This window comes from Mauremys reevesii, linkage group 13 (assembly GCF_016161935.1).
Source record: "Mauremys reevesii isolate NIE-2019 linkage group 13, ASM1616193v1, whole genome shotgun sequence".
Taxonomy (NCBI): domain Eukaryota; kingdom Metazoa; phylum Chordata; order Testudines; family Geoemydidae; genus Mauremys; species Mauremys reevesii.
The window spans coordinates 8,088,598-8,111,094 of NC_052635.1; the positions used below are offsets into that span (position 1 = coordinate 8,088,598).

At 44.3% G+C, this 22,497-nt stretch overlaps 1 protein-coding gene across 1 annotated transcript; it reads right to left on the minus strand.

The window, feature by feature from the left end:
• Nucleotides 1-9,696: 9,696 nt before the first annotated feature.
• On the minus strand, nt 9,697-10,626 carry LOC120379910 (olfactory receptor 6F1-like). Its single transcript, XM_039497426.1, has one exon. The coding sequence runs from the start codon at nt 10,624-10,626 to the stop codon at nt 9,697-9,699; it is 930 nt and encodes a 309-aa protein (XP_039353360.1).
• Between the last annotated feature and the right edge of the window lie 11,871 nt (nt 10,627-22,497).

Below are 22,497 nucleotides of genomic sequence, written 5' to 3' on the forward strand. Positions count from 1 at the left end.
GCTAGGTAATGTTAGGGTTATCATACGGCCAGGTTTGTCCAGAAATGACCTTTCTTTTGATTCGCCACCCTCTGTCCAGGTGGATATTTCAAATAAGAGGAAATGTCCAGGAAAACTGTCACTGTACCACAATTGGTCTCTCCCCTGCATCCACAGCTGCTGGATCCTACCCACCCCAGCCCGCCAGGTAAGCATAGCCGCCAAACGCCTCTCAGCCAAGCCACCTGTCCCACCTCCGGGCTTCAGAGCCTGGCTAGGAAGGGTGACAGGCCCCACCTCTCCACCCTTGGGAGGAGGAGAATCCTGCAGGGAGGTGCTGACAGATGGGCTGGTGCTGTGTCTCAGGTCTGTGCCAGCCACCCTGCCACCATGAGAGGGAGCGACACTGCATCCCACCTTCAGTATGTGCCCCCACCCCAGTTACCTCCTCCAGCACCCCAAATAACCCTCCCAGTACACACCCCTCCAACTCCCCCCAAATAGCCCCCATTACCACCCAAATACTCCCTCCCAGTACACACACACCCCTCCAGTTATCCCCAAACACCACCTCCTCCACCCCCCAATATCCCCTCCAGCACCTGCTAAATACACCCTCCCAGTACACATATACCCCTCCAGCATCTCCCAAAATACCTCCCCTGCACCCCCAATAGCCTCTCCTGTGCTCCCCAAATACCCCCTTCCAGCACCCTCTCAGGATACAGACACCCCTCCTTCTCACCCCAAATACTCTGTCCAGCACCTCCCAAATACCATCTCCCAGTACACACACACCCTTCTCCAGCACCCTGAAATACCCCCTTGAGCTCCCCCCCAGCAGTGCCCTCTATTAGGGAGCTTGAAATGCAGGTGGGGTCACCCTGGATACAGGTGAATTGTAAAGGGGGGTGTTTCTGTTCTCCTTCATGGAGTGACCGCACCGGGGCCGGGCTCTGGAAGTCTTAGTGAGCTCCAATCCCAGCGGGGTCCCCAGAGGCAGTTCCAGGTGGGTGGGGTGAATCCCCTTATAGCCCGGGCAGAGGCCGAGTTGCTCTTTTCTCTCCTCTCATTCCAAAGGCTCAGCCTGGAGCCGTGACACAAGGTTGCTGGGCTGGGGACACACTGGGAAAAGCCCTGAGTCGGGAGACTCAGGCTGGTGCTAAGAGGGGAGCAGAGCCTGGAGGCCTCCAGCCTGGCTCGCTCTCTCCTTCCCCTCTCCCCTAGTACCTTGTGTCCTCCGCTGTGGCTGGGCTGAATCTCGCCCCAGGGGCCCAGCCTAGGGACACCCCATCTCTCTCGTGCTCTCCTGGCCGGGGGTCCTCCTAATTTCATGCAACTGTGAAAGTTTATGTAGACCTTGACCAAGCTCCTTGACTAAGCTCTTTAAGTAACCTCACTCATTAAGGAGGGGAAACTGAGGTAGGCCACAGCAGAACCATTCTCCACTGCATGGAGAAGTTTGGGAGGTGATGGTGCCCCTTCTACAGTGCCACAATAATTGTTCTTTCAATATAGTTGCAGCATTTTTTTCATGCTCCTAGCCAACCTAAAGACACCAGGAAATCTTTATTGTGTACCTCAAGCTGAAGAGAAGTAGGCAATCTTCTCCCATTAGTGCGTATCTCCCCTAAGCTTCTTTGTAAATCTCAGCCATAGTCAACGTGATTAATGGCCAGGGAAGAGATTGGGAAAGTTCTTGAATACTACCTCACCACGCAAGGAGTGGCATTGATTGGTCAAGCAGTCTCCATTTTCTATGTGTTCTCTTTGAGAAGTCTTCTGGGATGGCTGTTGGGAAAGTGGATTCCTTTTGATGGGGTCATCAGTGTGTCTGGCTTATCCACTGTTGTACCTGAAAGGCTGGTTGTGGGTGTTCCCAACTTCACAACATATTTCAGTAACACACACATAGCTAAACTTTGTAACTTCACACACAATGATAGAACATACAATCCAACAGTAAATTTATGTTGAACAGGTCAAGACTTTTAAAATGATACCTCACAGGGCATACTTTGTACAAAACATATCATAATTATATGACAGTGGTGAATATGGGATCTCCAGGGTGCTGTGTCACAAATCTGGTCAAGTTGTCCTCATTTACACTGCTGTAAATCTGGAATAATCCCATTGAAATTTGTTGGAGATAGTTACAATGTATGTGAATCCAGACTAAGAGCAAAATGCTTCCCTGTATGTGAAATGTCTTGAGTTCCTGCTGTTTTATTCTTCCAGCTTTTCCAAGGACGTAGGGATATCATGTTCTCTGAATACAGATGCAGAATTCCCACATGATTTGCTTAAGTGGGTTGAGATTAAGGTCTGGTCTACACTAGGAGGTTATGTCGAATTTAGCAGCATTAAATCGAATTAACCCTGCACCCGTCCACACAATGAAGCTATTTAGTTCGACATACAGGTCTCTTTAGTTCGATTTCTGTACTCCTCCCCGACGAGGGGAGTAGCGCTAAATTCGACATGGCCATGTCGAATTAGGCTAGGTGTGGACGGAATTCGACGCTAATAGCTCCGGGAGCTATCCCACAGTGCACCAGTCTGTTGACGCTCTGGACAGCAGTCCGAGCTCGGATGCTCTGACCAGCCACACAGGAAAAGCCCAGGGAAAATTTGAATTCCTTTTCCTGTCTGGCCAGTTTGAATCTCATTTTCTGTTTGGACATCGTGGCGAGCTCAGCAGCGCTGGCAACAATGCAGAGCTCTCCGCAGAGGTGTCCATGCAATCTCAGAATAGAAAGAGGGCCCCAGCATGGACTGACCGGGAAGTCTTGGATCTGATCGCTGTGTGGGGTGATGAGTCTGTGCTTTGGGAGCTGCGCTCCAAAAAACGGAATGCGAAGATCTACGAGAAGATCTCCAAAGCCATGACAAAGAGAGGATACAGCCGGGATGCAACTCAGTGCCGCGTGAAAATCAAGGAGCTGAGACAAGGCTACCAGAAGACCAAAGCGGCAAACGGACGCTCTGGAGCCCAGCCCCAGACATGCCGTTTCTACGAGGCACTGCATTCCATTCTATGTGCAGCCGCCACCACTACCCCACCAGTGACCGTGGACTCTGAGGATGGGATAGTGTCGTCGGCCAGTTCCTCTGAGATGTTCGCGGACGGGGAAGATGAGGAAGGAGATGAGGAAGACGAGGCAGTCGACAGCGCTTACAACGCAGATTTCCCTGACAGCCAGGATCTCTTCATCACCCTCACGGAGATCCCCTACCAACCCTCCCCAGCTGTTAACCCGGACCCTGAATCAGGGGAAGGATCAGTCGGTAAGTGCTTTAAACATGTAAACATTTATTTTTAACAGAACAGGAATATTAACTATGTGAAAAGAAGGTCAATATGAACGGGGATAGAAAATAAATCCTCTTGGGAGATCTCCACGAAGGTCTCCTGCAGGTAATTGAAAAGCCTCCACACGAGGTTCCTAGGGAGAGCAGCCTTATTGCGTCCTCCGTGGTAGCACACTTTTCCGTGCCAGGCTATCCTCAGGTACTCTGGGATCATTGCCTCGCAGAGCATGGCGGCATAGGGCCCTGGTTTGTGCTGACTTTCACGCAGTATGCGGTCTTTCTCTGTCTCACTGATCCTCAGCAGGGTGATGTCGCCCATGGTGACCTGCTTTGAATTAGGGTAAAGTTAGTATTGGGACCGCTTGCCTTTTCCTTTACATAACTGTAACCGATGGTTTACAGCCACGCGGTGGAGGCGGGACAGGGGCAGAGTTCATGCTTTCCCGATTGCCGGCAGCAGGAACTGGCCAACGCTAGGAGCATTGCTTTGACCGTGAAAGGAGGGCACAGCTATAAATTAAGTTGTAAGCAGCCAAAAATCTATGGCTTACCATGTCTGCCTGCTCCACGAATTCTGCTGTCCTGCCCCGCTTGTCTGATCTCCACTGCAATACCCCAGGCACTGAATGCGAAGGCCGAAAATTCGAACTGGTCCTGAGTGCGCATGAGAGAGGTGCTGTGCATGGTCTTGTTCACAGAGACAGATTAGACTATGTTCATTGTTTGCAAAAATGTATCTTTGTAAGGAATTCACTCCCTTTTTCCCATCACACAGCTGCGACTGTCTCCCGACCTACCCTGGCATCCCCCTCACGGAGGCTGGCGCAGATTAGGCGGCGAAAGAAAAGGACACGGGACAACATGTTCTCAGAACTTATGGGCTGCTCCCGAGCCGAGGCGGCCCAGCAGACCCAGTGGAGGGAGAACATGTCGCAGTACCAGCGCTCACACAGCGAACGGGAGGACAGGTGGCGGCAGGAAGACCAGCAGGCGACTCAAACGCTGCTTGGACTAATGAGGGAGCAAACGGACACACTCCGGCATCTTGTGGATGTTCTGCAGGACCGCAGGCAGGAGGACAGAGCCCCACTGCAGTCTATCTCTAACCGCCCTCCCCCGCCACAAAGTCCCATACCCCCCTCACCCAAAGTACCAAGAAGGAGGGGCGGCAGGGGCCGTGAAAACTGTGAATTCCACCCCTGCACAGTGCTCAATTACAGGAAGGCTCTCATTCCCAACATTTTGATAAGTCCTTTCCTTCCCGCCGCACCCAAGCCCCCGTCCCAGTTTCATTCCCTAACTGTCTAGTTGATAATAAAAAATACTTTTCTGTTAATTACTGTTTCCATCATGTTCTTTTAGAGGAGACTGTGTTTCAAGGGGAGGAAGGGGGTTGGTAATTGGACAGGTCAGTCACCTTTACCAGGGTACAGACACAGGGGCAGGTTCAGCAGCAGGTCACACACACAGTGCAGTCACTAGGCACCCTGATCAGTCTGGGAGGTGGTTTTCATGTTCTGTGGGGCGGGGGAGGCTATGTGATTTTGTGGCAGGGGAGGGTGGTTAGAGATCTTATGCAGCGGTCCTTATCCTGGATCACAGAGCCACGCAGCAGGGGATCTGTAACCGTCCTCCCCCGCCACAAAGTCACATAGCCCCCACACACAGACTCCCGAAAAGGAGGGATGGCAGGCTCTGTTGAAACAACCAGTCCGCCACTGTGGACCGCTCTAGGAGCAGGAGCCTGTCATTCCTCGAGTTTAGAAGCGGTCTTTACATCACTACACACCCTACCCAGCACAGTCTGCGTCCCAGTTTCAACCCTTTACCGCGAAATCAGTAATAAAGACAACGGTGTTAATTAACAAAGTTCCATGTATTTTATTTTTAAACGTGTGTTGGAAGGGGGGAACGGGGTGAACGGGGTATGTAACTGCAGAGGATAGTCAACATTAACTGGGTAAAGAAACGGGGGCAGGTTCAGCTTCTCTGTAAACAAACTTAATAGTCACAGGTTACCCTGCTCACTGAGGAACCTAGCTTTCAAAGCCTCCCGGATGCACAGCGCTTCCCGCTGGGCTCTTCTAATCGCACGGCTGTCTGGCTGAGCGTAATCAGCAGCCAGGCTATTTGCCTCAACTTCCCATCCCGCCATAAAGGTCTCCCCCTTGCTCTCACAGAGATTGTGGATCACACAGCAAGCTGCAATAACAATGGGGATATTGGTTTCGCTGAGATCTGAGCGAGTCAGTAAGCTTCTCCATCTCCCCTTGAGACATCCAAAAGCACACTCCACCACCATTCTGCACTTGCTCAGCCGGTAGTTGAAGAGTTCTTTGTCACTGTCCAGGGCGCCTGTATAGGGCTTCATGAGCCAGGGCATTAACGGGTAGGCTGGGTCCCCGAGGATCACTATAGGCATCTCCACATCCCCAACAGTTATTTTGTGGTCCGGGCAGAAAGTACCTTCCTGCAGGCATCTAAACAGACCAGAGTTCCTGAAAACACGCGCGTCATGAACCTTGCCTGGCCATCCGACGTTGATGTTGGTAAAGCGTCCCCTATGGTCCACCAGTGCGTGCAGCACCATTGAAAAGTAGCCCTTTCGGTTAATATACTGGCTGGCCTGGTGGTCCGGTCCCAGGATAGGGATGTGAGTCCCATCTATAGCCCCACCACAGTTTGGGAATCCCATCGCGGCGAAGCCATCTATGATGACCTTAACGTTTCCCAGGGTCACTACCTTTGAGAGCAGTAGCTCAACGATTGCGTTGGCTACTTGCATCACAGCAACCCCCACAGTAGATTTGCCCACGCCAAAGTGGTTCGCTACTGACCAGTAGCTGTCTGGCGTTGCAAGTTTCCAGAGGGCTATGGCCACTCGCTTCTGCACAGTCAGGGCTGCTCGCATGCGGGTGTCCTTGCGCTTCAGGGCAGGGGACAGCAACTCACACAGTTCAAGGAAAGTTCCCTTACGCATCCTAAAGTTTCGCAGCCACTGTGATTCATCCCAGACCTGCAGCACTATGCGGTCCCACCAGTCCGTGCTTGTTTCCCGGGCCCAGAATCGCCGTTCCACAGGATGAACATGACCCATTGCCACCATGATCTCCACGGCGCGGGGTACTGTGCTGTGTGAGAGGTCTGTGCCACTCTCTGACTTCATGTCCTCACTGTGCTGCCGTAGCCTCCTTGCCCGATTTCTCAGCATCTGACTGTGAAAAAGGTGGATGATAAGGTGCAAGGAGTTGACAACGGCCATAAGTGCAGCGATGATCGCAGCAGGCTCCATGCTCACAGTGCTGTGGCGTCCGCGCTGTCACTCACCAGAAAAGTGAGCGAACTGATTGCCCGCCGGCGGGAGTGACGGTTGAATGACGACAGTTACCCAAAACCACCCTCAACACATTTTTTCCCCCAGCAGGCATTGGGGGCTCTACCCAGAATTCCAATGGGCAGCGGGGACTGCGGGAACTGTGGGATAGCTGCCCACAGTGCACCACTTCCAATGTCAATGCTTGTCCCATTAGTGTGGACTCACAAAGTCGAATTACTGTCCTTAGTGTGGATACACACGTTCGACTTTGTAATATCGGTTCCACAAATTTGATTTAAGTAGAATCGAACTACTCTGGTAGTGTAGACATACCCTAAGGTATGTCCCTGAGCTTGTTAAAGGCAAGAGAGGCAGCTCCATCCCCCAGCAGCCCTACTTTCTATCCATTGCCTCCAGGAAAGGGTCTTCATGTGTACCTTCAATGGAGCAGGAATAGCCAGTTACATGGTGATCGTTTCCAGTGTGCTCCATCTGTGCCATCAAAGTTAAGTGCCAGGAGTCCCACCTCTGGGCACACACACACACACTTTTGTTCCACTGCCTGGCCCCTGGTGCCCTATATCCACCAGTTTACAGTCTTGGCATGGTATGGAAATATCTCTGGCATGCTGGGATTTGAGCATGACTGAGTCTATCTTATTAGTTTCCTTGGGCCTGCTATGCAAGCAACCTGTTAGGGCAAAAAAAGATCATCCTTTAGATGGAAAAAAGTTTTATACAACTTCTCAAAAGGCATTTTCAAAGGGGCTAAGTAAATGGATGCTGATTTTCAATGGGAATTGGCTACCTAAGTCCCTCAGGCCCTGTTTAAAAATCCCAGCCAATATTACCTTGGGGCAAACCAAACTCTACCTTGCTGATAAAAACTTCCCTCTACAAAGAGCAAGCAACATCAGTTATGAGGCAAATGTGGTTAATTTTGTTCAGTACGCCGAATCTTTGAACACATCACCACATGCATTGACATAATTTTGATATAATCCAAAATATGCTGATCAGAGCCACTAAAAACTTTGACAAGACTCAGACATGACTTGAAGGCTATGACAATATTTTGTCACATCTGTCAACATTTGGATGTATATTTGACAGGTGTCTACAAACTTTTATATAACTCTAGCTCTATTATAAAATTTTGACAAGGCTTGAAAGCCCAGACCTTCAAAGGTGTTTGGGCGTGTAACTCCCCTTGACTTCAGTGGGAATTAGGCACCTAAATACTTTTGGCATCTGGTCAAAAAACCTTTGCTATGTCTCAGAAAGCTATGAAAGAAACATGGACATGGCTCTGATAATTACAACATCCATTTGACATGTGTCCACAAACTTTCACATGATGCAATTTGTATTTAAAATTATGACTAAAGAAAGACTTCTCTCTAAAATGTTGGCATTGCTTTAATGCATCTGAAGACATTTCTATGATGTTCCCATGTCTCTAACATTTAAAGACTTTGACATGTCACTGGAAGCTACAATAAATCTTTGATTTGTCTCTAGAAATCTGTAAATAACTTTGGCATGTCTCTGCAAACTTTGACTTCATTTGGCATGCCTCTATTATGACAAAATATTGGAATCATCTCAGACATCAACCTCACTCAGTTATGTTGCTAAAAATGCTCCTTGGACAATGAAATACCTTTACTGTCTTTGAAAAGACTGTGATGTGTCACTGATAATTTTCATGAAAAATGGGATGTAATGTACTGTTATGTTTCCAAAACTATGGCATTTTGACATGCCACTAAAACCATTGACATTTATTTATCATGTTTCTAAAGGCATTAGTATAACATGCCTACACAAAACAACTTGACAATGGTTAGGCAGCTAGTGTGCTGAGATGTGTGTCATGCTTACCAGTAACATATGAACATAGAGCATGGTTTTGCATCCCTGCCCATCCTGGCTAATAGCCATTGATGGACCTATCCTCCATGAATTTATCTGTTATAGTCTTGGCCTTCATAACATCCTCTGGCAAAGAATTCCACAGGTTGATGCTGTTGTGTGAAGAAATACTTCCTTTTGTTTGTTTTAAACCTCCTGCCTATTTATTTCATTTCATGACCCCTAATTCTTGTATTATGAGGAGTAGCAAATAACATTTCTTTATTTACTTTCTCCACACCAGTCATTATTTCATAGATCTCTATCATATCCCTGCTTATTCATCTATTTTTTTTAAGATGAAAAGTCCAAGTCTTATTAATCTCTGCTTATATGGAAGCTATTTCATACCCTTCATTATGTTTGTTTCCCTTTTCTTCACCTTTTCCAATTCCATGTACCTTTTTTGAGATGGGGTGACTACATCTAGACACAGTATTCAAGATATGGGCATAGGGTGGATTTATACAGAGGCAATATGGTATTTTCTATCTTGTTATCTATCCCTTTCTTAATGATTCCCAACATCCTGTTCACTTTTTTGGTTGCTGCTCAGATTGAGTGGATGTTTTCAGAGAAATATTCAGTGACTCCAAGATCTCTTTCTTGAGTGGTAACAGCTAATTTAGACCTCATCACTTTATATGTATAGTTGGGATTATGTTTTCCAATGTGCATTACTTTGCATTTATCAACATTTAATTTCATCTGCCATTTTGTTGCCTAGGCACCAAGTTTTGTGAGATCCCTTTGTAACTCTTCACAGTCTGCTTTGGACTTAACTATTTGAGTAGTTTTTTATCATCGTCTCATTTAATTACTTCTTTGTTCTACCCCATCTATCTGTCAGTATAAGACTGTTGTCTTTTGCCAAATATTTAGATTGTAAGCTGTTTGGGGCAGGATCATCTTCTTGTTCTATCTTTGTACAGCACCTAGTACAATGGGGTACTGGCCCATGACTTGGTTCCTAAACACTACTATAATGCAGACAATAGTATTAATACTAATAATGGTGTTTTATGTGATGTTCTTTGATGATAGTTTTACATGAGTTTGACATGACCCTAGTAACTTTGCTAAGACTTTAATAGACAATTAAAATTATTGACATTGTCTCTTTCCATGTTTTCTGCTACAATCAGTGACCATCAGGACATCTTACAATTACTTCAGGTCCCCCTGCTGAATACCCTTTTCAAGATCTCTCTGACCTCTTTGTTTCTCAATGTATAGATGAAAGGATTTAGAAATGGAGTCACAATTGTGTTCAAGATGGTGACTATTTTGGTCAGTTCCAAAGAGGTATCTATGGATGGTTTAACATGTAGAAAAATGGTGGATCCGTACCATATAATCACAACTGTGAGATGAGAAGAGCATGTGGAAAAGGCCCTTTGCCGACCTTGTGATGAGGGGATTTTCAAGATGGTGGAGATGATATAAATGTAGGATACCAGGGTTATCACACAGGATCCTAGGATGACGATGGCAAACATGATGAAACAGACCATCTCAACTAGGTAGGTGTCAGTGCAGGAGAGAATTATCCAGGGAGCTATGTCACAAAAGAAGTGATTGATGACATTTGGCCCGCAGAAGGACAATCTGGCAATCAGACCTGCTGGTACAGAAATAACCAGGAAGCCACCCACCCAAGAGCTAAGGGCCAGCTGAACAGAGAGAGTGCTGCTCATAATAGTGTTATAATGCAACGGGTAGCAAATGGCCAGATAGCGGTCATAGGCCATGACAGCCAAGAGGAAGTATTCTGTGCAGCCAAAGGAGAAGACAAAATACATCTGCAGAAGGCAGCTGGTGAAGGAGATGGATTTGCTTTGGGACACAAGATTGGCTAGAGTCTTAGGGACACAGGCTGTGGTGAACCAGATCTCCAGGAAGGCAAAGTTGCAGAGGAAGTAGTACATGGGGGTTTGAAGGCATGTCTGGGTCCTGACTAGGAAGATGATGGCCACATTACCAGTGATGATCAGGACATACATGAAGAAGAAGAGTACGAAGAGAGACAGCTGCAAATACTGAGACCCAGGGAATCCCAGAAGGATGAATTCCTTCACTCTGGTGTGATTTTCCTCACTCATCAATACTGGGAGTTTTACCTGATGAAACAAATGGACCCATAAAAGAAAGATAGTTAAACCTGTAATCAAACTTTGTCATATAGAGCTAATTTTTCTTAGATAACTGGGCTTTATAAGGGCTTGATCCTTGTTAATTATTCCAACACTAGAAATATGGGTGTTTTATTGTCCTTGGATGGAACTGTCAATGGATCCTAAGGGAGGTCGGCACCCAAGAGGTACCCAGTTACAGTAGGAACTATTGCCTAAATATTTTAGGACCCTGATTTTGAAAATCTCATAACAAATAACTAGACCTCTGTCTTATTAACAAATCTTCATGGCACACAGATCTCCATGGTCCTGGATTAGCATCAAACAGTTAAGTACTCCCAAAAGCAACTAGTCTGTGTGTGACTAATCCACTGATTAGTGCATTTTATGAATACCTATCTGTGCCCAAGCTGCAGAGTTTATGAGTCTGGTCACAGGCCCGACTAGAAACCCCTGGTTCTTTCACTCAAAATATAGGCATTCATGGCTTTACTTATGCAGGTCCTTGATCCAATCACTGAAGTCAACCAAGATGACAGCTGTAACATATGTCTGGTTAATTGTCAGCTATAAAAGGTCCTACATGTCCTATAAACAACAGATATTGGGGGCCTTAATTCCTCACACTCTTAGGCACTTGTCAAAATCCCAGTCCTTGGAAACAGACCTACTCCCTGGAATCTCCCGCCTAGGAGTAGCAGGTAGAAGCAAGATTAAACAGACATCTATACCAAATAGCTCTGTGTGTGCATGTCTAGATATTCTTGAACTATAAAAATTGCTCAGGTCTTACAAGCTGCCTAGCAGTACAGATGAGAGGTTGCTGTCCGTGGCAGTAACGACTGCTTAGTTCATCCGGGATTTCAGCCATTCATCATCTCATTTCACCATAGGGTTTCTTTGGATATACTTTTAATGCTGGTTGTGTTTGCAAATTCAGCATCTGTCCACTGACTGATATTGGAAGGATGTGCAAAGCTGCTGTTAGACCCAAAGTTATCCAGGTTATTTTAAACAAACCCACACACCTTGTGTTCTACAGGTGAGTGTTTGCAAGAGCCTTGACATCATTGAACTCACTGACATGCTGACATTTTTGCCACCCAATGTTTTGTCCAGATTTAAAACTGTGGCAAGGAGAATGAAACCAGACAGTATAAGCCCTCCCTGCTCTAACCAGTGGGCAACATACCCCTAAGGAAATGTGTAATAAATTGGTGATCAGGCCTAGAGCTGAGTGAATGACCAATGTTTCATTTTGATGGCCAAAATGCCAACTTTAAAAAAGAAAAATTCATTTCAGGTCAACCCAAAATGTATTTATTCTAGTTTTTCTCAATGAAATGAAACCCCCCCCCCAAAAAAAAAGGTTACAAGTGAAACAAAATATATTGTACTGCCAGAAATATATATTTTTTTATCTTTGGGATTTTTTTCACACTGTTTAATTGTTTTTGATAAATCTAGCTACATTTCTAAACAAAATGTCTTTCAGAAGAAAAGTGAAAATGTTTCATTTGAAAATGTCAGTAAGATTTTTTTCAGTGTTTTCTTCTTTTTTTGGCCAAAGATATTCCACACATTCAACCTGAATTCATGAATAGTTTTGGTTGTCCCAAAACATCATTATTTTTGTGAATAAAATATTCATCCCCAAAAATTCAACTGGCTCTAGTCTCATAGACTTTAAGGCCAGAACATACCATCATGATGATCTAGTCTGACCTTCTGCACATTGCAGGTCATAGAACCTCATCCACCTACCCCTGTAATAGACCGTAACCTTTGGCTGAGTTACTGATGTCCTCAAATCTTGATTCAAAGACTTCAAGTTACAGTCAGATCATCAACCGGTGTGAATCAACTTAGCTCCACTGTAATCAATGTGCCAGACACTCAGCTGGTGTAAGTAATTACAGAAATTAAGTTTATTAAATATTTTATGTCTTCTGCTAGACCCTTAAGGTCGCAGCTAGGGTTGGGACCGCATTGCTCCAGCCACTGCACTAACATAGCACAGAAGACTTTCCCTCCTCTGAAAAGCTTACAGTGTAAAAGACAAGCCAGACAAACAGGTGGAAACAAACAACAAAGAAAGAGCTTCCCAGAAATATCGTAAAGTTGCATCCCATTTTCCTTCCCCTGGACTCAGCTTTCAGTCCAACCCTTACAGCCTGGGCTAGATCAGAATAATAGACTAATTAGTTAGGAATCATGTTCCAATCACTGCCCAATGCCAAATGCTTAAGGAACAACGTATAACCCACCCTACAACTCTAGGTATTTCGGCCACATTGTACAGAGGATAGTCCTGCCTGAACTGAGACAGCCATCAGTTTCTAGAAGAAAGAAAGAATTATTGATAGTCATTGTAGCCTAGTATTTCCCAATGGGTCAGAGGGAGTTAGTGCAATAGAAGCTAGGACACTAACCCCTTATGCTTCTTTGAAAATCTTAGTTGTAATGCCTATCATCTCCATTTCAATTTGAATTTATTCTTGCACAGTTAACAATATTTAGCACTTATGCAGCTCTTTACATCTGCAAAGCATGGCTATTAATCAATTCACATTAGAGACCTGCTTTAAGGAATGAATGGTGTGACTAGGTCACTATGGTTTTTCCCTTTTTATAGGTGCGGAAACTAAAACAGGGATGGGAAGTGATCTGTTCAAATCACAGAGACAGCTGAGGATAGAACATAAGAGCTGAGATTACCACTTCTGGGCACTGATTAGAAATCTACCTACCCCTACCGACCTATCCATCTACCTATCCTTTTATATTTGCCTCAGTAAAGTTACTAGACTAATACATTCCACAGGTTAATGTATTACAGCTGCTAGCAAAGTTTCCCTCCACACTTTTTTTTCAATGAATATTGTCTTTTTGATTAAGCAGATTTTTTCAAGTAAATAAATAAAGTGTTTGGGGGATTTTCATGAAAACAAGACGTTTCTGGCAACTAAAGAACATGTTTCACTTTTGGTTAACTGAAACCTTTTTAGTTTCTGGTTTTCTTTGAGAAAAAACCTGGAAAAAATAAAAGAAAAATGGGTAAAAATGAAAATATTTTCATTTTTGCAATTTTTTTTGAAGTAAAACAGTAATTTACCAATTGGCTCTACCAGTTATAAAATTCACAAAAAATACTATTTCCTTTTGTTCATCCTAGATTTTATACTACATTAAAAAAAGGAAAGAGATACACTGATTCTTTCAGTACAGGTGTGTTGACTCCTCAAGGGAACAAACTTTTTGAATGGCAATTTTCAGGTTGCTCATTATAAAGAATGGCTAACCTGTTTCACAATACAGTTACTTTAAACTATAATTCACAGGATAAGCTGTAGATGTTTTGTGGTTTTAACTTACCATGTCTTCCAGTAGAGCCTGTCAACAAAAAGTCCTTTCTTTCACAATCTTTTTTTCTTTGGATGACACACAATAGCATGCCTGCTGGAAAATGGTGCATCAGAGGGTGATATAGCTCCCCCACCGAAACCTACATATATTTTAAATATAGGAATATTTCACACTTGGCTCATATTTACATCAAGGGCATTCTCCACCACTGTAGCAGTATAAAGGGCTTTAAAATGAGCATGACATGGTATGAGTCACTCAGTTTTAATCTCTCATTCTACTGCCAGAGTGGTGTGAAGTGTTGTTAGTATAAATGAGAATCTGTCTCTTCAAAACCAAAAGACTCAGGCAAATGCTATAGATGTTGAGATTGGTGGGATTTTCCATCACCAACCAACTGGTTTTACCCCTACCTACCTTGCTAATGAGCTGCAGCTCACGCTGGCTGAATGAGGGGGTTGGTTTTGTACTCTGCCCCCACCTCCCTAGCACACTGGGGTATTTGATCTCAACAGAATTTCACAGACTTCCAGAGAATGTGTAATGGACTCCGCTGAGTCAAGCTGGTCACCTGGCGAAAGCACAATACTGGTAGCCTGAAGACCAGTGCTCTAGTTCTGTCTTTGCCAAACACTTGCTAAACACTGCGAGCTTTGGAGCATTATTTAAGACCCCCCCCCTCCTCATTTTCCCCAGCTGTAAAGTAATGGCAAATGCCAACATTTGACCCCTTCCACTTTCTCGACACAACCAAAGAACTGGACAGAGGAAGCCCCAACAATGAATTTTATTAGTCCTACAAAACCAAGGAAATATGCTTCATATACGTGACACCATCTACAGGCACCTAATCTATTCTCCATTTCAATATATTCAAGATATATAGCACTCCTGTAACAGAGGACATTAAGCTGCATCATGTCTAGCGAGTCAGGGAAGAATTGTACCTTGGAGCCGTGTCTCTGAAACAGACAGTAAAATGTGGACAAGTGTCTAAAGGCCAGATTTTGAAAGGTATTTAGGTGCCTAAACCCACTGAAGTCAGTAGGAGTTAGGTGTCAAACCTGCTTAAGTGTTTTTTTGAATCCCTCAGGATATCTACCTGCAATTTGCAAAGCCTAAATAGCTTTGAATATCTAGCAAGGGTAAGATTTTTAAAGTGATAGGTACTAGTGGGTATTCCAAAGGCACCTAGGCAGCTACCACTCATTGAAACCAGGTGCTTTTGAAAATCCCACCAGGTGCTTAAATACCTTTAAAAATCTGGCCCTAAGAAACTCTTGAAATGAGACTTAAGCACCAAAGTCCCTTTGGTGCTTTTCAGTATTTTAACCCCAATGCTTAGCAGGAGGTAACACAGAAGTAGGCCTCTTGTGTAGCAAGGTAAGCACATATGTGTGTCACAGATGTAGCCCTTTAACCCTAGAGTTTGCTAGGAATTGTAGTCTCCAGACAAGGCACATGATGAAGTTTGAGCAAGCTAACCAGGTGTTATGTGAATACCTGCTGGAGACTATGGAACTGGAGGTTCTGGGATTAGTCTTTAGAAGATGAGGGTTGTGGAAATACCCTCAGGCTACTCCCTGCCTGGATTCAACAGGAGGCCAAAGGGGTAGCCAAGAAGAGCTAGCTATTTTCCCACACACAAAAAAAGCTATTACAGCAGAAAACGTATTTTTGTTTTACTCAAAATTTTCCACAGGAAAACATCAAATCTGACAAAAATCTCAATTTTCTTTTGGCAAAAGTATTTCATTTTCAAATATGGACCCTAAATCATAGAATCATAGAAATGTCAGTGTCACATTCTGTACCTTGTGGGAACACCATGCAACCCATATTCATCATGATTGTGTAGTATCCAATGCAAAGTTTGTCATGTCAGGTGTCTTCGGAAGGCTCATGATGCACTGATCATTGTTGTTATAGTAATGATATAGTAATTGTTGTTATAGTAATGTTATAGGTTGTAATTTCATTATGAGGCTTAAAATGTGTCCCCGTGGCTTAAAACAAGCCCAGGGAAAAACTGTCCAAGAGCAGCAGGTCAGTTCACACCTCTTCAGGGCATGTATGGGACAAACCCAGCCCAGCCTCACAGGAACAAAGGACACTGGCCTAGGCAACAACAAAGGATCTGTTGGACTCTTGAATGAGTCACCCCCTTGCTTTGGTCAGTGTGGGACTATGATGAGGTAATGCTCACCTGATTCTGAAGGTGGGGGAGCAAAGCCAAGAGGGAAGAAAGAACATGATAAAAGGGAGAGACATTTGCCAGGCTCTTCCTCTCTCACTTCCACCTCCATCTACAGACATCGTCACCAAGCAACTGAAGCACTGATGAAAGGGTAGAGCCTGCCTGAAGAGCAACCAGCCAGTATTTGGTGAGAAGCATCTGAGTTTGTAAGGGTATTGAAAGTATTAAGATCAGCTTAGAATATGTTTTGCTTTTATTTCATTTGTCAAATCTGACTTGTTGTGCTTTGGCTTATAATCACTTAAAATCTATCTTTATAGTTAATAAATTTGTTTGTTTATTCTACCTGAAGCAGTAAGTTTGGTTTGAAGTGTGTCAGAGACTCCCCTTGGGATAACAAGCTTGGTACATATCAATTTCTTTGTTAAATTAATGAACTCATATAAGCTTGCAGCATCCAGCGGGCATAACTGGAGATGGAAAGGCAGAGGTTCCTAGGGTTGTGTCTGGGACTGGAGATATTGGCTAGAGCCATTCAGTTGCACAATCCAAGGAGCAGCTTACATGCCAGAGGCTGTGTGTGAACAGCCCAGGAGTGGGGGTTCTCACAGCAGAGCAGGGTAAGACTGGCTCCCAGAGTCAAGGATTGGCGTGACCTAGCAGATATTCAGTTCAGATAACACCAGGGGAATGTCATAGTCGGGTCAGACAGGACCTTGAGAAATCATAAAGTCCAGCCCTGTGTGCTGAGTCAGGATGGGGTAGGACCAAGTAAACCTAAATCTTTCCTCCCAGCTGTTTGTCCAACATGTACTTTAAAACCTCCAGTGATGCAGATTCCACAACCTCCCTCTTCCAGAACTTCACTACCCTTAGAGTTAGAAAGTTCTTCCTAATATCCTAAATCTTCCTTGTTGCAGATTAAACACTTTAATTCTTGTTCTACTTTCAGTGGACATAGAGAAGAATTGATCACATTCCTCTTTATAAGAGCACTTAACATATCTGAAAATGGTTAACAGATCCCCACTTAGTCTTCTGTTCTCCAGACTAAACATGCTGAGTATTTTTAACCTTTCCTCCTAGGTCAGGTTTTCTAAACCTTTCATCATTGTTTTGCTCTCCTCTGTCTCCCTCCAATTTGTCCACATCTTCCTAAAGTGTGGAGCCCAGCACTGGACACAGTACTCCAGCTGAGGCCTCATCAGTGCCAAGCAGAATGGGACAATGATCTCCCATGTCTTGCATCAAATACTCCTGTTAATACAACCCTGAATGCTATTAGGGTGTTTTGCAACTGCATCATGTTCTTGACTCCTATTCAGTGTCCTGAACCCACAAGGGGAGAGGCAATCCTTGATTTAGATCCAGGTGGAGAACAGGATCTGATTCAAGAAGTGGGTATAACTGAACCACTTGGTAAGAGAAACCATAATATAATTAAATTTAACATCCTTGTGAGGGTAGTGGGGAATACCAAAGAAGGCCATCACAAAAGCATTTAACTTCAGGAAGTGGAACTAAACAAAAATGAGGAGGCTAGTTAAATGGAAATTAAAAGGTACAGTCACAAAAGTGAAATGCCTACAAATGGCATTGTGATTGAGGACACACCTCTCATGAGCACCTCCTGTTGGTCGGGTGAAAACCTGTACGATCTCTCTGCTCCTGGATCCCCCTGTTGGCTGTTAAACTCATCAGGTGGGTCTTCAGTGGCACAGCCATCCAGCCAAGTCACAAATAGTCTTGATTCACTAACAAACATCTTCCGGGGTAAAAGGTCTGACAGAGCCTGTCCCTCTGCTCTTCTTAGAGTCTTTAGCCCTCTTTCTGGGCTAAGTCCTCAACCCTTTCTGGGCTAGCTTTAAGTCTGTGCTTGCGCAGTTATATAGCAATATTGCCCTGGCTTTCTCCCTGGAGACTCTTAGCCTTTAATGGTTCTTATTGCCCCATTTCTCCCTCCAGGTCACTCCTTCAAGTTCAGTCCCCTTCCTGGGGCAACAAAGTTCAACAAATGCTTGGCCCTCTGCAGGGGCTTCATCCCCATCCTAGAAACCTTTAAATTCAAGCCTGAAACTTGACCCATCTCGGGGCTTTGGCGACTTTGCCAATGGATCTGGGCCCTTCTACTATTCTGGGTCCCAACCCAGGATAATAATAATAATAATAAATGGAGATATACCTATTTCCTAGAACTAGAAGGGTCATTGAATCCAGCCCCCCCACCTTTGCTAGTAGGACCAAGTACTGATTTTGCCCCAGATCCCTAAGTGGCCCCCTCAAGGATTGAGCTAACAAGCCTGGGTCTAGCAGGCCAACGCTCAAACCACTGAGCTATCCCTCCACTCTACAAATAGCAGCTACATGCTGCTTCCTTTAACTCCATTGCTGCTGCTATTCCCTGGGCCACTTCCCATGTAATCCCTTCCTATTTGTCTGTACCTCAGGTTTCTCTGTCTGTTCCCTGCTTGAAACCTCTTTGTCCAGAGAGTTTCACAGCCTTCCATCCTTCCTCCCACTTCTGGTCCCAACCAGAAACTGATCTTCTCAAGCCCTGCAGCTCCTTTTAACTAAGCCTGCTGTGCTCTAATTGGCTGCTTCCCTGCAGTCTTTCTAGGCAGGCCTGGAAGACCCACCTTCACTGCTCCTTTTCTGTGGTGTTGCAGGACCACAAGGCCTCTAGCAGGGGAACTCAAAGGACCTGGTACACCCCATCACAGGCAGGAAAACTTTTTTTATAAAAAACATAATACAAGCTCAAATTGAATGCATACACCAAATTAAAAAAAAAATAGTAAGAGGACCAAAAAAAGTGCCCCATAGCTAAACAACAAAGTAAAAGAAGAAATTAGAGGCAAAAAGTCATCTTTTAAACATTGGGAATTAAATCCTGCTGAGGAAAATAGAAAGGAGCATGAACTCTGGCAAGTCACGTGTAAAAGTTTAATTGGGCAGGCCAAAAAAGAATTTGAAGAGCAACTAGCAACAAACTCAAAAACCAACAGCAAAAAATTTTTAAGTACATCAGAAGCAGGAAGGCTGCCAAAAAGTCAAGGAATAACACATCCACTGCTTTCCCCACATCCACAGACTAGTTATCTCCTCATAAAAGGCAATTAGGTTAGTAAGGCATGACTTGCCCTTGGTGAATCCATGCTGACTCTTCCTGATCACTTTCCTCTCCTTTAAATGCTTTAGAATTGATTCCTTGAGAACCTGCTCCATGATTTTTCCAGGGTCTGAGGTGAGGTTGACTGGCCTGTAGTTCCCCGGATCCTCCTTCTTCCCTTTTTTAAAGATGGGCATCACATTAGCCTTTTTCCAGTCATCTGGGACCTCCCCCGATCACCATGAGTTTTCAAAGATAATGGCCAATGGCTTTGCAATCACATCTGCCAACTTCTTTAGCATCCTCAGATGCAGCGCATCCGGCCCCATGGATTTGTATTTATCCAGCTTTTCTAAATTGTCCTGAACCACTTCTTTCTCCACAGAGGGCTGGTCATCTCCTCCCCATGCTGTGCTGCCCAGTGCAGCAGTCTGGAAGCTGACCTTGTTTGTGAAGACAGAGGCAAAAAAAGCATTGAGTACATTAGCTTTTTCCATATCCTCTGTCACTAGATTGCCTCTCTCATTCAGTAAGAGGCCCACACTTTCCTTGACTTTCTTCTTGTTGCTAACATACCTGAAGAAACCCTTCTTGTTACTCTTAACAAGCGCATTCTTTGCTTTAGTCTTCACTGCAGAGGATGTGAGGGAGATTTCCACTCCTGAGCCATTCTTTTTCAGTGACAGATCTGAGGAATTGTCCCAGATTGAGCTGTCAACAGAGGAGGTTTTGGAACAAATTGTTAAATTAGACAGTAATAAGTCACCAGGACTGGATGAGATCCACCCAAGAGTTCTGAAGGAACTCATATTTGAAATTGCAGAACTACTAACTGAGATATGTAACCTGTCACTTAAATCAGCTTCCGTACTGGATGCTAGAGGATAGTTAATGTGACATCATTTATTTAAAAAAAAGAAAAAAGGGTCCAGTGGCAATCCTGGCAAATAGAGGCCAGTAAGCCTAACTTCAGTACGAGGCAATCTGGTCACCCTAGGAAAGAGACATAAAAGAGTTAAGCACCCAAATCCCATTGACTGTCAATGGGATTTGGGCACCAAACCCCTTCAATTATCTTGAAAATCTGACTTACGCAACAAATCTCCCTATGGAGGGAGCAAATGTTATTTTTCCTCATCTGCAACATGTGTGCACTGAGAAAAAGCTGGTTCAGTGACAGAGCTAAGAATCAACTCCATTTTGACTCACTGTCAATCATTCACCCTACCTATAGTTGGAATAGGTAGCTTTAAATGTTCATGACATCACAGATCTACTGATTCAGAGGTGTAGCTGATTGACTACACACATGGCTTGGTCTTAAAAATTTTCAAGAGACCAAACAATGAATCAGAGCTAAATGTATTGTCTAAATCAAAGCAGTACAATACAAAAAGAAAATATACCCTCATTCCTGGCAGCATATTCTTGCAGCATGTTCACCTTACACAGAAAGTGTGCTTCAAAGAGATGCATTTCAACTGGCAGTATTTATAGTACAATTATTCAAGTTGCAAAGCTCTTTACTCAACACTAAAATCCATCCCACTAGTTTGTAACTGTTCCTAAACTTGCTGCTTTGTTCTGTACTTTTATAATCTCTCTTTTGGATACTATATGCTAAACCAGTTGGGTGTAGAGATTCATCCCAACCTGGTCTAGGACAAAGCCATTGGCTTTGATAGGCTTCCTATTTCCTAATGCCAAAGCTGGCTTCAGTTTTGCAAAGTGTTGTGGGATACTCGACACGGGCAAGCAGAATTGTGGGAAGAGCATAATACATACAGTTAATATAACTTCCCAACACATATATCAGTCAATGGCTCATAGATATATTGCATATTACATTAATAAAGTGTGCATAATACCCATTGATGTGGTGTATGATATGCACAACTTGTATGTATTGGCTAACACCTCTGTTGGGGCCTAATTCTACTGAAGTCAATGGAAAGGCACCCGTTCATTCAGTGATCATTGGAGAGATTTTCCAAGGAATCAAAGGGAGTTAGGGCCAGATTTGTGGCAGAAGTGTGGCAGAAGTTGGAAATTGTGATTATCTTACAGCTCTGACCGGCCTCTCTGTGCATCACTTGATGCTACCCATCAAATTCATAGCAGCAATGGAAATGAATGAAGTTACCTGGACATCAAGGGTCTAACACAGAAATCACCAACTAACATCCTCAATTCTCTTTGTGAGACTCAGGATCTAGAGCTGAATTTCACAGCCTAGGTCAGTCATTATTTATTAGTGGATCTGTGGTCATATGAAAACCACAGCACCCAAGTATAACACCAGTTGGCAGGCTCAGAAGACATGTTAAGGGAAGACAGTCATGGTGCAGGTGCTGTCACCTGAGTTCTCACCTAGAGAAATGACCTCCTTTGATCAGTTTTGAAGCACATTGTTGGATGGGACGATCTGGGGTGTGTGTGTGTATGTGAGAGAGAGAGAGAGAGCGCTTATATTTTCACTGCTCTCTCCAATTATCTGTCAATCTAACCATCCACCTAATTATCCATCCTGTTACTGTCCATCAAGATATCTCTCCATTTTTCCTCCCCCTGCACTTTATCCATCCAATTATCTATCCACATGTATTTCTAATTGCCCATCTACACTTCTGTCAATCTGTGATGTCATCTGTTCATCTGTCTAATCATCTCTCTGTCTACTTGTCTAATGGTGTTTACATTCACCTGCTTCTATCTATCTATCTGCTGCTAATTGGTCCATCCCTGTGGGAAATGGACTTCAGTGATCAGGGGCTGCTGACATTTCCTTATTGGTTTTTAAGGCCCTGGCTGGGATGATTTAGTTGGGGTTGGTCCTGCTTTGAGCAGGGGGTTGGACTAGATGACCTCCTGAGATCTCCTCCAACTCTAATCTCCTATGATTCTATGACATTTCTCAGTCATGAACACTAAAGGTAATTAAAAAATATCTATCATGATTATTGGTAGCTAAAGGATATTCATCCTGACTCTGTGTGCAGCTAATTTCACAGGCAAAGCAGGTGGGAATTGAAGCTGACAAGGGGCTTGTAGTGGGACTGCGACTGTCTGCTAAGGGCAGCAGTGGCGAGGGGATAGACTGTAACAGGAGGTATCTCAGTCCCTGGTGGCTGACCAGACAAGTGGCAATGAACAGTCTGTCCATAGG

Bases quoted from the DNA above. Each gene is read 5' to 3' on its own strand.
- LOC120379910 (XM_039497426.1), bottom strand. From the start codon at position 10,626: ATGAGTGAGGAAAATCACACCAGAGTGAAGGAATTCATCCTTCTGGGA.